Source organism: Pogona vitticeps, chromosome 7 (assembly GCF_051106095.1).
Source record: "Pogona vitticeps strain Pit_001003342236 chromosome 7, PviZW2.1, whole genome shotgun sequence".
NCBI classification, from domain to species: Eukaryota; Metazoa; Chordata; class Lepidosauria; order Squamata; family Agamidae; genus Pogona; species Pogona vitticeps.
In genome coordinates this window covers 21719291-21734546 of record NC_135789.1, presented here as the reverse complement: position 1 = coordinate 21734546, position 15256 = coordinate 21719291, and the positions used below count along the sequence as shown (strand labels likewise).

General features: G+C 45.9%; 1 protein-coding gene across 2 annotated transcripts; it reads right to left on the bottom strand.

Moving 5' to 3' along the window:
• Window positions 1–251: 251 nt before the first annotated feature.
• Window positions 252–14873, bottom strand: MDH2 (malate dehydrogenase 2). 2 transcript variants are annotated; one of them, XM_072978253.2, is made up of 9 exons: window positions 14709–14873; window positions 10700–10868; window positions 9009–9092; window positions 8440–8549; window positions 6077–6202; window positions 4328–4405; window positions 3004–3103; window positions 1409–1560; window positions 252–581 (listed from the first exon to the last, which is right to left on the bottom strand). In XM_072978253.2, the coding sequence occupies exons 1-9, from the start codon at window positions 14772–14774 to the stop codon at window positions 450–452; spliced, it is 1017 nt and encodes a 338-aa protein (XP_072834354.2). In that variant the 5' UTR covers window positions 14775–14873; the 3' UTR covers window positions 252–449. The 2 variants fall into 2 exon arrangements, with proteins under 2 accessions (XP_072834354.2, XP_072834355.1); XM_072978254.2 differs by lacking the exon at window positions 14709–14873 and adding an exon at window positions 14412–14626.
• Window positions 14874–15256: the final 383 nt, after the last annotated feature.

Sequence of the window (15256 nt, the reverse complement as noted above, 5' to 3'; positions counted from 1 at the left end):
ATGCCGTTTAGGAAAATCAATCCCGACATGATGCTGAATAGAAGAGTCGTTCTCAATACGGTACCTCTTTGGACAACTGTACTTCTGGCATCGTTAGGCCCTGTCAAACTAACCCCACTTCTCGCGTTACAGCAACACTAACAGGGGTTTCGAGGGAGGCAGGACATTTGAGGGGTAGTCTGCTCTTACCAGTGAACCTCTACACACAGAGAGAAACACGCACAAGCACACACTCTATGAGCACACACCAGTTACCCAGGGAATACCCTGAAAAAAATAAGAGGCTTTTAATTGATGAATAGAATTTCAAATGATAGATTATAGGGCAAGTAATACCAAGGCCCTTTTGGGCAAAAAAACAGGCTTTGCCTCCAGGAGCCTTTAAAGTGACATGATGAACCTTAAATAAATTAAGGGGCCTGCAGTTCTCTTTTGCCATTGTTGCTTCTTCACTTCATGGACTTCGCAAACTCTTCGCCTTTCTTGATGGAAGCTTTCAGTTCCGGAATAGCCTCGCTGACCATCTTCTCTTCGAAAGAGGAGATCTTGCCGATTCCAAGGTTTTTCTCGATGCCGTTTTTCTGTGGACACAGAAGGTTGAAAAATCAATGCATGGAAGCAGAGCAGTTAAAGAGACACATCACGGCCCTTGTTCAAAAGCCAACGGCTCATCTAAAACAGAAAGTCATCTGAGGAGGAAAAAAAGAGGCAAGATTTCAAAGCTTTGAAAACATGTCAAATTATTTTGCTGGGCCAAAGCAAACGAAAGACACCTGACAGCTACAGACCTCTGTGTCCCAATTATTCTAGCATCCCACAGATGCCTGGCTGCAGCTTCTTATGAGGGTCTGCCTTTTGCTGCTATTTGGGTCATCCCTCAGCCCTGAAGCTCATTTTTGGCACTCAATTACTTGAATTGTCCGTGGTTTTCACTGTAGTTGTGCCAGAGAAAAGCTAACAATTTACTTCAAGCTCAATTTATGTCTGCAAAGTTTTTAAGGTCAATCTATTCTGGCACTGACCTTTAAAAATCCCTCATCAGCCTCAGACCAGGTCCCCATGAACTTATCTAGCTTTCAGATCACAACCTTGGGCTTTGCCCTTTGTCTCCAATTAAATCAGATTAGTTTGGAAAGCTCCAAAAAATGGGCCTACTGGGTGAGAGGCCCGCATTCTAGACTCCTCTACTTTGACTCACTTAATTCATCTTCGCTTGCAGATGACGGCAAAGACCTTTTGCAACTGTATGGTTTTACCTTTTTTTAAATGGTTACGACCATTTTAATTTATACTCAAAGTTACACTGAGTAACACAGGTTTTTTAAATTTAAAAAAAAGCTGAGTAAGTTCCTGAAAGGGTAGTCTACAAGAACAGAAACTGAAGTCAAGAATTGCCCAGGCTGTGTACCCCAAGTAGAAGCGGTGTGGAGAAATACGGGCACTCTGTTTCCTCCGATCGGACAAATGAGCACTCAATTACTCCTTCTTTCCCATTCATCGCATCCAGGACAGAGAAGACAAACCGGGCACCCGCATATGCCATGGACAGTGTGGCTGACCCTGTTGGGACAAACACAGACAGAGTCAAAGGAGGACAGGCAGACACACGATTCCTCTCTTCTCTGGCTTGGCCCAGTTCTGAGCTCACCTTTAAGTGCCACATGGAAATACCCCTGCCATGAACTCTGGGGCCTCCCTTGTCCCTCTTTTTCCAAAGTGAACAGAGTAAGGCAGCTTCCCTCCAGCTGGCACCCACCAATGGTTAGGCTAACTGGGATTTACAGTATAAGCATGCAATGCTGACAGGGAGGATTTGCACCAGTTCACCACAGCCCTCTCCCTGTCTGCAGCTGAGAGGGCGGCAGGCTGGAGGCGGCTGTGCTGAACCAGTGCCACCCCCTTGTACGTTCTCTGAAAGCTGTCTTTTGAAGATGACATCATTTCTAAGGATCTGCATAAAATAAAGTGTAGGGTAAAGAAACCAAAACTAGAGCTATGTCTTCAGAAGGTCTACAGAGGTTAAAGTTCGCCGCTGCAAAGCACTTTTCCTCCCTTCTCTAGAACCAAGGGGACACCGATGATGCCAACCCACCTTACAGGGAAGCTTTCCAATGGGCGGATGTTTGAACCCCGCCTCGCCAATGGGAGACAGGAGGAAGCAAGCGCCAGAAGTTCCCCGGCCCCCACCTAAGTCTGCCTCACCCTGTCCGCAGCTGCTCCACTGGACTGCAGCCGAAGGAGAGATTGGAGCAGGGGGACTCCCTTCCCCACTCATCAGGAAGACTGCCAAGCAGTTCGTTCCTCCCCTTCCTGATCTGTCAGGAAGATCTGTCCTGATCTTTATAGCCTGCCTCGCCTTCCATTAGGTCAACAAGGCATACATCGCTCTCACCTCCCCTATTCTCACAATAACCTTGTGAGGTAGGCCAGGCTGCAAGGGAGGGTGCCTGGCTCAAGGACACCTGGTGAGTTTCCTGGCTCAGAGTAGAACAGAACCTAAAACTCTCAGGTCAACTTTCTGAACAAAGGCACTGGGGTGCTTGGATTGGTTGCTTTCCTCTTCCTTCTACACTTCTTTTCCCTTCCAGGCTGTCTTTCAAACAGCAAGGCCAAGAGTGGTGGACCATCATCTTGGTTCTAAATCTCGCTGTGACACCTTGTAAGATTTATACGAAAGGGATCATGGTGCACTGGGAAGTGACGTATCCAGCATCCCGCAGAGAAAAGCACAGCAACGGAAAGCCCAGCCTGGCTGCCTCAGAGTACCAGAGAAGGAGCAGCTGCAGGAAGCCTGATTCTCTAATATTTCATAAGAACATGCAACTGTAACTGTCAGACAGAAAGAGTCTTTCTTGTCTTTCTCATGACAGTCACTGTGGGGGGGGAAGGATCACTTTTGCTTATGTAAGAAAGCAGGTTGAAGATGGGCCAGGAGTAGCTGACAGTATTGCCAACGGATGCTTGAGGTTGAAGAGAGAGCGGAAGACATCCACATAAACCAACCTGCGCCTGCTTTTGCCTTGACAACTTCTGTCCCAGCTTCCTGGATCCTTCCAATGAGGGTCGTCAGCTGGTCCTGAGGGAATTCCACTTTGGGTGTGCACTGCACAAAGAGGAGGCGTGGAGGTTTATTTTCAAGGCCCCCGGCCCCTGCCGTCATCTCTGCCCGATTCTCGAGCACCGGCTTGAAAACAGAGAGCTCCAGTGCTCCAACCCCCTCGGCTGCAGGGAAACCAAGCTCGGACATGCTCAAGGTTGCGCTACAGAGACTATCCTTCACGTGACCGCTCCTCTTGCACTTGGAGGCCTCCCAAGGCTTCCCACAAAAACAGCAGCTTTTTGACCGCATCCTGGGTGCATCTGGCGCCTTCTACTATTTTGTCTGCCACTGCCAAGACACCTCCCTTTGCAAAGTGAGAACACAGCTGGTGGTGTGTTAAATGAAACAGGGACCCAAGAGGTAACTTCTCATCTCCTGGGGGACGGGGGAGGGACAGGGTACTCCCACCCCACACAAATTAAGAGCAGTACAAGATTCTGCTGGCCTCTTCCATCGGTCAGGCTGGAACTAAGAGAGGCAGCATGTCTCTTCCCTGGCAGGTGCCTTTCTCCAGGAACTGACACGAGGCATGCCATGTACATTTTATCACCTCTTGCATGGGAAGAACCAGAAATAGCCAGGGGGAAAGGAAAGGTCAGAACAGGGAGCTACGTCTGTCTCTAGACCAGTCGTTCTCAAACTGGGGTACCCAGATGTTCTTCGACTGCAATTCCCAGAAGCCTTCACCCCTTTGCTGTGTTGGCACACATTTCTTGGAGTTGCCATCCAAGAACATCTGGGGACCCCAGTTTGAGAAGCACTGTTCTAAGCTACACCTGGCCGCCCCTTCAGGAGTGGTTTGAAACAGAAAATGGATTTCTAATACAGTGCATGGTTAACTGTGAGGCTTGGCTACTGCTGCCTTTCTAACATAGGACTTGCCCTTGAATTCTCCTTGGAATCAGAAAGACCATGCTCTTCTCAATCGGCTGAAGTACCAGGTTTACACTTTATTAACTGCATATCGTGTTAGCTTGATAGTTTTTCAAAACACTATTTTATTATTATAATGTATTGTGTTTTTAAAATATGTCTTCCAAACTGCCTTGGGTGCAGCAAGCAAGATTGGCAGGATTTCTCTGAGAGACCAAGCAAACCTAAATTCTTCTCTCACAGGTTCTCCAACTGCACTTCCTAAGTCAGCACATTGACAGGCTACTGCCTGCTGATGCTCTGCCCGCCTGTCCCCCCCCCCGAATGCTACGTGGTGGATTCTCCAACACGCACCTGAGAGATCAGCGGAATGATGGTCTTTCCTGCATGACCGCCAATCACTGGGACGTTGACACGAGCCGGGTCCAAGCCCTGTGGAAAGAAGAGGCAGCTTTCAGCAATCCTTTGGAACCAAATCCTGCTGAATGTGTGATGCAGTCTGCAAGGAAGCAGGAATTTACAGGCAGAAACTGCTGCAAATCAACAGCAAGCCACCATCCTTCATTGCTTTTAATCATACCTGATCTTTGCCCCTGTCCACATAACTATGGGACCAGATTTCCATCCAATGAGGCACCCCCCAAAATATGCTATTTCACAGAATTGTTTCCCCAAAGGTTCCCAGTCCTCGTGGAACAGATAAGCTCAAAGGAGTGGAACATCAAGACTTGGGTCCTTCCAATGTATAGTCAGAAAAAGGTTCTATCAGTCTCCCTTTCTTTTCTGGGTTTCTCTATCCTTATCAAGATATTCTGTACAACCTTCTGGAAGGTGAGAATGAGTCAACAACCATCAATTTTCTCAATGTGGATGCCTCTCCCCATGCTTTTTGAATTGGGAGCTGGGGCCAGAAGGGAATAACGTAACGGACAGACGGCTCTACAGATCAGTTATCTTCCCGAGTCCTCTGAGATTCTGAGTGTTCCCTGCAGATGTGAAGGGCTGATTAACAGCTTCAGTCGCAAGCTCTCTGATCTAAGTGTGGTCCACAAGCAGACTCTTCACCCAGCACCGCTTTATGTCCCAACGGTGGGGCTAATAATAAAACAGGCCATACTTCTGGAAAGGACTGGTAGGCTTCCAAAGCTGCCACTGGAACCCTGTCACGAGATTTCTATTTATTGCCCCGGCAACCTTATGCCAAGGTGAACAGAGGTCATGCTGTTCGGCACCCTGGGACTGTGAGGCTTCGCAAAGGCCCAGACACCAGTTTTTCTTGGCCCAAGATTTTTCAGGAGAAGAATAAACACTTGTTTTGCAATTGTGGACCATGATTTTTTTAAAGCCTGTACTGAATGACTGAGTCACAGTCAAGGTCAGTAGAAGTCTTTAACATACACTTCTTGCATCCCCTGAGAATTCGAGGATTGCTCTACCGCAACGGGACAATTGAAGTCCACCACTTCTGCTCCTCGGCACCATCCCTCTCTGTAAAGCATCAAGGGGCCTTCCCCAACCCCCTCAATCCCAATACATTACATTTGCTAGGATAGCAAAACAGAACAGATTGGATGAGGCACCTTGTTTGGCTTTGGTGATTGTGAAAGAAACCTCTCTTGAATCTGGAGACATTTGGTGAGACGGTTCACAATTTTTCTAGCTACCAAGCGGCTGAATACCAACGCTGTACATCTCATTCTGTGTGGATTCTAAAACACAACTTGGGAGACTAGACTATCCCATCATGGCACATTAGAGTTAAGATGGCTTTCCTAGGTGGTAAATAGAACTACAAGATAGCTTAAGTCCAATTCTCTGTGCTATATGCTTTCAGAGAAAGGGGTCCAGGCCTACATTTCAGGGGCTAAGGAGGTCCAGCCTCAGGTAACACCAGATGCTTGGGAGGCTACAGCCAGACCCCAGAAGGCTGTTAAATCAACAGCTAATGACAAGATCTGCCACTCGTTTTGAGCCTGCCGCCTGTCCAAGAATCAGACAAGCTTTAATTTTGCCACGCAAAATAAAACTTAGCCCTCTATTCTTGCAGACAAATGCATTAAACTTAAATGTTCAAAAATAAAACAAAACCCCACTTCAAAATACCTTCAGTTCAGCCACAAAAGTATTTGCTCGGACAATGTCCAACGTCGTGACACCAAAAATTCTGTTGGGGTTGTACACCCCGTGCTTCTTAAAAATCTCAGACGTAATGGGGATCGTAGAATTGACCTGAAAAGAAAGGACCGAGACATTCATTAGGAACTGTTTACTGCATTAGGAAATGCAGCCTGCTTTTCAATACTTCATGGTCCCCGAAAGGAGAATGCCTCATAAACAATTAAAATTCAGAGTTGAAAGCCCAACACTCTAATTTTTATTAAACTGAATAGAAGTCCCTGTGATATCTGAGAAGTCCTTACTTAGAAAAGATAGCAACTGGATTTTAAAACTCAGCACTTAGGGACTTAATGAAGAAGCATACTTTCTGCCTTGGCTGTAGCAGTGCTCCCATTCTCTTGCAGGCAGCAATCTGTCATTATCCTCCTTTCCTTGACCCAGCTGCTGGTTGCTAATAAGCGCGTATCGCTCTTCCTGTAATTGTGTGGTATTCGGAACTGGTACAGACCAAAAGAGCTAATGAAGTCTCAATTCTAAAGTCTTGGTATGTATCATGGAAGGTATTAGATTCATATAAGCAGACTAGAATACAGTGGTGCCCCGCATAGTGACGATAATCCGTTCTGGATAAATCGTCGCTATCCGGATTCGTCACTATCCGGGGCAAAAAAACCCCATAGGAACGCATTAAACCCTGTTTAATGCGTTCCTATGGGGGGAAAACTCACTGTTATGCGAAGATCCTCCATAGGGGCGGCCATTTTCGGTGCCTCTAAAGTGAGGCAACACAGCAGGCGGCCATTTTGGAACCGCCGATCAGCTGTGCAAAAATGGGGCCTTTGGGAGGACCGCGAGGGAGGAAACCCTCCCCCGCGGTCCTCGTAAATCCCTAGCCGGCATCTTCGCCCAGCTGAGCGGCAGTGGCTTCGGAAGCTCCCGCCACTCAGATGGGGGAAAATGCCGGCTAGGACTTTGCGAGGACCACAGGGGAGGTCCTTCCCAAGCCCCCGCTGGTCAGCTGGGGGAAAATGGGGCTATGGGGAAAAATCACAAAGCAATTTTTCCCCATAGGCAACATCGCAAAAGCGATCGCAAAAAAGCCATCACTATGCGGATTCGTCGTTAAACAGGGCGTCGTTAAGCGAGGCACCACTGTACTGGCAGACTAGTACTACTAGAAACAGAGAGATTAGGCTGCAGATAATTTCTATTGAAAAAACTGAATGCCTATTAATTGATATAAGACTGTCTGCATGAACGCAAAAATGAGCATTAGTTACTGTTACGGCTGTCCTAAGCCTGTTGTTTATAAATAATTTATTTCTGTTTTTATACATAGTTCTGGAAGAAGTCTGTGTGTCAAAATACGTTGAGCACTTTTAAATCAGAACCAAGGTTATTTACTTTTTTCTACTTCCTGGGGGTTAACTCATTCTGATTTCGGATACTCTTGGATGTACCAATTCCTTGTGCTTCTGCCCCAGGGTGGCTGACCAGGCATCTCTGGGACAGATGGGAGCAGAGCATGAAAGAACGCTGCAGCCGTCCAGTTTTTGCTCCCCGGCAACTTGTATTCAACAGCAGATACTTCTGCTACAAGTTTTAAAAGCACATCTATCCTCTCTTGTTAACCCCTGGTTTTCTTTAAAACCCACCAGGCATCGCCACAGTCTGTGGAAGGGATGTGCATGAACAAAGCTGTTCAAATAAGAACCTAAGACATACCTTTATGGTGCTTCTTTAGCAGCAGGGTGGAAGAGGAAGGCCAAACTGTTTCTGCTAAAATTCCAGGGACTGCAGCTGGACTCTACCCACTTTGGGGAAGGAGTTTGGTAAAAGATCACCCACACACTACTACTCTCTAGGAGAAACTTGCTTCATCTCACATGGTGGAAAACGATACCTTCTCTGTAAAGATCAACTCATGGTGGGAATGGTGCCTCCTATGAGATCTTGACTTATACCAAGATGTAACAAGGTGGTGTTTTGAGTCTCCATCACTTGAGAAAAATGTTTTTATTCTTTTTGAAGACAGAGATGGAGAAAATCAGAAGCGTACACCTCTGGTTTTGAAAGTCTTTGGTATCTGGATGGAAATGCCCAGAAAACCATTGGTCCCCACTCCCACAGAGCAAATGGGGGGACCCCTGCAGATTGAAGAGGGGGGGACTCCCTGCTTTTAATGCAACAGAATCCGAAAAGTGAGAGGCTCCTGCTTTTCCAATCTGCCTGAATGCCTCCTTCTTATCCTCTAGCAAGCGAGCGGGTCCCATGGAAGTACTTCATCTGCCACAGAACATTTGCCCAAGACCCCCACCACCACCAAAGGAAGGCTGGACTTTCCTTACTGGATTTGCAATAATGCAGATCATGGCCTCTGGGCAGTTCTTGGCACAAGCCGCCGCCAAGTTTGCAACAATGGTGGCATTCGTATTGAAAAGGTCATCGCGGGTCATGCCTGCGGATCAGACAACAGAACATATCAGCACCGTTCTCCGTCCTGCGCAACATTCATCCCAGTAAATCGCACCCCAGGAAAACAAAGCCAGTAGCCCTCAATGCCTCAATCTGGGTATCGGAATATGCAGTCAAAACGGTCTCAGTGACAGACAGAGCATCTCCTCACCCTGCAGTGCCCCTTTGGAGCCCAGCTGCAGCGTGAAGGGGAAGGGACAAGAGTAGGCAGCAATACTGCGTGGGAAAGAGTACCACGGTTCTCCCATGTGGACTAGCTTTAGTACTTTGGCGACCCCCTGTCCCTGGACACTTCCATCTGTGTAGAAGATCTACCAATGCCTCCTTCTGTGTCTCTCCAGGAAGAACAAGACACTGCATGGAGAGGCACAAGAGGACCATAACCTCGCTGTGGTGCCACAGTGACAGAATGCCACCCCATTCATTCAGATTAAAGACTCACCAGGTTTTCTAGGGACGCCAGCTGGAATCACGACAACTTCACAACCCTTTAGAGAGTCAGGCAACTGCTCGGGTCCTAGGAAGCCTGAAGCATTAATACGAACAGTTACATTTTCCTTGGAATAGAACATTCATCTTCTTATAAAACTAGCACCATAAGGAACCTCACACATAGTCTGGGGGAAGAGAATATGGGTTCCTGCTTGACACCTGGAGGCTTCATTTGATGTCATCAAAGATTTACTGCTGTGACTCTACCTTTTAAAAGGAGCTTCATGAAGGAGTATTTCAGTCCATCCTACTAGAGCACTACATGGTTTCTGATTATTTGTATGGCCCTAACATGCATAGATTCATCACCATTTGGAACTGGAGATCACAGAGTCCATATTTAAAGAGGCGGATGTGTTAGGTGTGTCTGAAGAAGTACATGACAAGCCACAAAAGCTCATGTTAAAACATATCTCTTAGACTCAAAATTGCCAAAAGACTATCAATTTAATAATCCAGTAGGCAGACTGAAAGCCTTCATGGAACATCAGCAGAAGTGCACATCAAGCAAGCAAACTTTGTCTCAGTTGGTATCCAGAAATACATTCAGACACAAAAAGTATACTGACAAAAACATACATCCAAGCTGGATAAATTCAAAGTTAATCACTGGAAGTCAAGCTGCTTTATGCTGGTTTTATTTAGAACTCAGGTCTGTGATGCTAAACTAAGCTCTGACATTTTAAATGAATGGAAATCAGTCACCCAAGGTCACTGAACAGGATCCAGCACTGACCATTACACGTTACTTGTCTTGCTCGAGACAGTAGGATATGGCAAACAAGGATGTACTTCTGGGCATCCCTTTAAGGTGGAAGAAGGTGCCCTCTGGATGCAGAAATTTATTCTCACTGTAGCCACACCCACCCAAACATATAGATCCTCATCCCCTGCCATTTCCTTTGGAGATTCATTAACTGGGGAAGCAAATAAGCCACAATCAACTGGGTCAACACTAGGCTGACCTCTGTGGCAAAGAGGTCACAGTGTGGGACTGCAATTCAACTCTCTGTCCATGTCCTAGTCCCCACTGAGCCATGAAGCTTCCTGGCTGATCCTGGGTAATCAACTACTCTCTCACACTTACCGCTTAGCATTGTTCTGAGCATTAAGTGGTAAGCAGAAGAGTGCAGCGCGAAGCCCTGAGTTTCACAGAGAAGAGATAGAAATGCAAAACATAAACTTATTCTTCTCACAAATTCATCATTTAAATGAATTGGAATTTTTTTCTCAAAGGTGAAGTGGGCTCCTACCTCTCATTTCTAGTACTACAAATGAAGGACCAGACACGGGCAGGGAGATGGACTTTGTTGTTGTTCAGAGCAATATCTACTTAGAGACCTCCAAGTCCCTGCAGACATTCATTAGAGGGGGTGCTAGGAAGGACAAAACTGAAATAGCAGGGGGGCATTGGAATGGAAGGCCTTTTTTGATCTCTCTTGCTTGGCGGGCTGCTGAATTAAGTGTCCAGGTGTCACACAGGGACCTGCAAAAGAACGGCCAAGTACAAATTTCTTGGAATTTGTTGGAGGGCTTCAGGTTGCCTGCCCATCCTTAAGAAACCTGATGACATAACTAGCACCATGTAAACAAGACACAAGAACACAGCAATGTATCCAAGGTGAAGCTGGCATCCCATACCTTTCACTTCAGCTCTTGTTTCAATGTGGCTGAGATCAGCAGCAACCCCTGGAGTGTGAGCGATATCATAGAGGCTGAGATGACTGATTAAGGGGCTGTTCTTCAGCAAGAGAGAGAGAGGCTGGCCGATCCCACCGGAAGCACCCAGCACAGCCACTCTGGCATTGTTCTGGATTGGGCAGAAAATGGAAGAGACATACTTAAAACAGAAGATTTTACTGCGTCAGGGGGAAAAAAAGAGTAGAAACTCTCTCATGCAAGGAGATTCTCAAAATGTTGCATCATCATGACATCAGTTAACTGTGGGACTGAGTTAACCAGTTCTAGGGATAAAATCCATTACTGTTGCAAATCAGGGTCAACAAATCTGCATGGCTGCCCTCAAAGCGTGCATGGCAGATAGTTAAGCCATAAGAGATTCTTAGCCATGGATGTGATTTACTGTGCGTGCTGATCTGTATCACTTTGGCCTTTTCATTGTCCTCAGAGTGGTGTTTGAGAGAACAAAATTACTATTTGGGGGCATAATGAGACAAGAACTCTTGGGCTGTGCAGGAATGGAGAGCTTTCAGTCGGTGGGCCAGATAGAGCCCACAGAAATTCCTCTACCAGCCTGCCAGCTCTTTTGTAAAGCCCTGCCACCTCCTGCTGAAATTCCACCTCACCAGCTTTTCATAGGTCATTGCCAGAGGATAGGATAAGTTTCTGCATCACTGAGCGAGGAAATGACGTGAAAGGCAGGGCTTGACATTGGTCTAATTCCCAAGACAAAGTCCAACCAAACAAGTAGGCCACAAAAAGGTATTTGGACTTGTGCTCTATGAGTTCAGTCCTTTGATCACTGCTGGGTCCCATCCAGATTCAGTATAATTTGAAGGTTTTAGACAAGAAAATACCCACATTCCCCGCTTTTCTTTCCAACTGCTAAGGGCAGAAGCTGTTGTCATTTAAATAAAAGGTTGAAAGACTGATTTGTGAGAAGGTGTGCAGACAGAGATGTATTCCCACAGTAGCCATACAGACATTCTCAGCTCCTGCAGTATCCTTTGGAGCACAGAATAACTGCGGGAAATAAATCAAGATCAATCGTGTCAATACTGGGTTGATCATAAGAACATAAGAAGAGCCATGCTGGATCAGGCCAAGGACCCATTTGGTACAGCTTCCTGTATCTCACAGTGGCCCCACCCAATGCCTCTGGGAGCACACGAGACAAATAGATATCTGTCTCTTGATACTATACTCCTGCATCTTGCATTTGGAGGAACCTTCCTTTTAAGCCTGGAGAGTATGTGTCGCCCTGTGATGGATCATGTTCTTGCTTGTCAATTATTTGTGTCATCTATTTAATCGTGAGTGCAGAACATCAGTATATAATGCAATAAATAATTTCTTAAGGCCACAAACCATGCCAAAGCCAATATCTCTAACAGCAGTTCATTTATCCTATGCATTTTGGTTGATCTAAATCAGTGGTTCTTAACCTTGGGTTACTCAGGTGTTTTTGGACTGCAACTCCTGGAAGCCTTTACCACCAGCTGTGCTGGCTGGGGTTTCTGGGAGTTGCAGTTCAAAGACACCTGAGTAACCAAGGTTAAGAACCACTAATCTAAATGGCCATGTTGGAATTAAAAGAAGTCCTGTTATTCTGTCCTTGAACCTGCAAAGCAGCTGTCTTTAATTCCAAGACGGCCACAAAACTGATAATGAAATAAAAATGTAACATGCTGCTAAATAACCGAAGAACAGGTTTTCCACAGAAGTAAGCAATGTGTTGGTGCAGAAGCTCATTCAGGGTAAGAAAAGAAAGCAAATTCCTGTCTTCCTTGAAAAAAAGATTAGGAACTCAATGTTCCTAAAATCATTTGTTCATTAGAAATCTTGTATCGGAGGAGAGGTTTACAGATCCTATGCACAAACTGTCCACAATAAAAGACAAAAAAAAGTAGCTTCAAAAACAAACCAAGCTTGAACTGTCACAAGAAGTGGAAATGACAGAATAGGCTACCGTACTTTAGGCACATCATGAGAAGAGAAGACTCAGTAGAAACAACAGTAAGGCCAAGGAAAATCAAAGGTAGGAAGAGAAGAGGAAGACCAAATGTGAGATTCATTGACTCGGCCAAGGAAATCATGGACTTCGGACTGCAAGACCTGCACAGGGCTACCATCTTTTCCCGAAAATAAGACAGGCTCTTACATTAATTTTTGCTCCAAAAATCCCATTAGGGCTTATTTTCAAGGGATGCTTTATTTTTTTCATGTACAATCTACATTTATTCAAATACAGTCATGTCATGTTCTTCTGGTTGCTGCACAAGGGTGGAAGACGGGCTTTCACTTAACTAGGGCTTATTTTGGGGGTAGGGCTTATATGACAAGCATCCTGAAAAAACATACTAGGGCTTATTTTCAGGGAAACAGGGAAGAACAATAGAATATTCTGGAGGTCACTAATTCACAGGGATGTTCGACGTCTGAAGCAACTTGACAGTAGATACACACCAATATTAAATCGGGAAACATGTTCACTGTCTGGTATTCATGAAGTTCCTACCTTTGAAAAAACATTAGCAAATAAATTCTTAGAGGGAGTTGTAAAAATTGGCAAAGGGAGGTTTGAAAGCAATTGTATTAGCTGCAAGGCCTAAACTCTTTGATGAAGTGTTTTCATGCTAAATAGCTATAAAGTGGAAAAATATTTAAAAACAAAGCACTAAGTTAATGGAATGAGTTTCTCCTTTGCTACCATCTCTACTTGGGGTCGCAATATTTATGGTGCATTCTCATGTGTGTCTATGCTAAAGGAAGGCTTACTTCTAAAATAATTTAACATGAGGATTCAGCTATAAGTCTAATTATCAACCTACATTTTAATAAAGAAAAGAAACACCTGTTATTAACTTGTTATCAGACTGTAAGATATGACTTTAAAAGAAAAAGGAAACAGTACATAGCAAACATCATACTAAAAAAGGGGGGGGACTATGTTGGCCTCAAGCTAGGGAAACCTGCATCTAAATATTCACATAGCCATAAAATTCCCTATTTGACCTTGGGGCCCCCATTCTCTTTCCTAGCCTAACCTACGTCACAGGGGTGTTGTGAGCATAAAAATGGGGTACCTCCAAGGAAAGGCAGGATACAAAAGGAGCAAAGGAAGAAATCCAAAGGAGAGAAACATTAAAATACAGAAATAAAAAGAGTAAGGTGCATACAGAATAGAAAGAACACCACAGACACATTGTTTAAAATTGTACTACTGTGAAAGCCATTAAATGCATGTAAAGAGGTGGAGGGAAATTTTATGCTTAATAAAACCTGTTAGTTTCTAAAGTGTTGCAAGATTCCTACCCCACCTTTCTCCTCAAGAGGAACCCAACATGACTTACAAGATTTTTTTTTAAAAATACAATATAATCACTTGAAAGGGGTGAAGATGGAAAAAACCATCAAAACGTATTTACATACTCACTGTTTTTAGCTATACCTCTGCCTTTGAACGATATAAGTCGCCCTGGGTCCTTCTTAAGCAGAAAGGCAGGGTAAATAATATTTTATATAAATAAACAAATAAAAATAAAAATAAGCAGCAGTCCCACTCTTAGGCAGGGAGGCGCGAACGAAAAGCCTGCCAGAAGAGAAAATGACACTCTCCTTCCCCACCCCTCGTTTGCAGATGCAGGCAAATTAAACTATTTAAAATACTCACGGGTGCAAGTAAGGCTATCGGATTGGGGAAAGGAGGGGGTAAATGAATGGGTGACAATGGGTATTTTTCATTGGGGAGGGGGAAAGGCACCCAAAGGGCTCGCCCACCATAACCGCGCCCCCGTTAGCATTGCTGGATGCCTTAGAAGTACAGCGCCGAGCACAGCCCTGCCCAGGCGCATGCGCAGTACCACCGTCGGCAAATCCATCTCTCCCCCTCCCCCTCCCCGGCCTTCCAGGCCCGAAGCCTCCCTTCGAGACCCTCCCGGGGACCGCCCGGCTCCTCGCTTCAGGATACCTGGGAGGAGGTGGCGAACCCTCTCCGGAGGGCGGCGGAGGCAGGCCGGGTGAGGCGGCAGAACATGGCTGGGCGTCTGGAAGGTCTCGCGGCGGCGGCGGCGGCGGCACTTTCTCCTCAGTCGACGACCACCAGGCAGCGAGGGCACCGCGAGAGTTGGCGCAACCTCTCGCGAGATCTGCGGCAGGCGCGCAGGCCCCGCCCGCTGCGGGCCTTTTTCCCGGGTCTTCTCGCGAGATGAGCTACATCAGCCCCGCCCCCTCCAGTACGCTTCTTTTCCTGGCAAAGCCCGGAAGTCACTTAATTTTTAATAATGACATCATTTAATAATTAATTACTGTGTTGTCTCGCCGCCTGTGGAAAGGACGAGGGACTCGCTCAGTGTTGATAAAAATAATTGCACCACACCGCGTGTCTATATATACGTGTATATGTGTATTGACCTGGGTTTTCAGAGCTGGGCCTTCTGAATGAACCTGGAATCAGCTCTGCAGCCCTAAAAGGGCGGGATCGAATGCCACAGGGACTGAAACATGTAAATATAATAA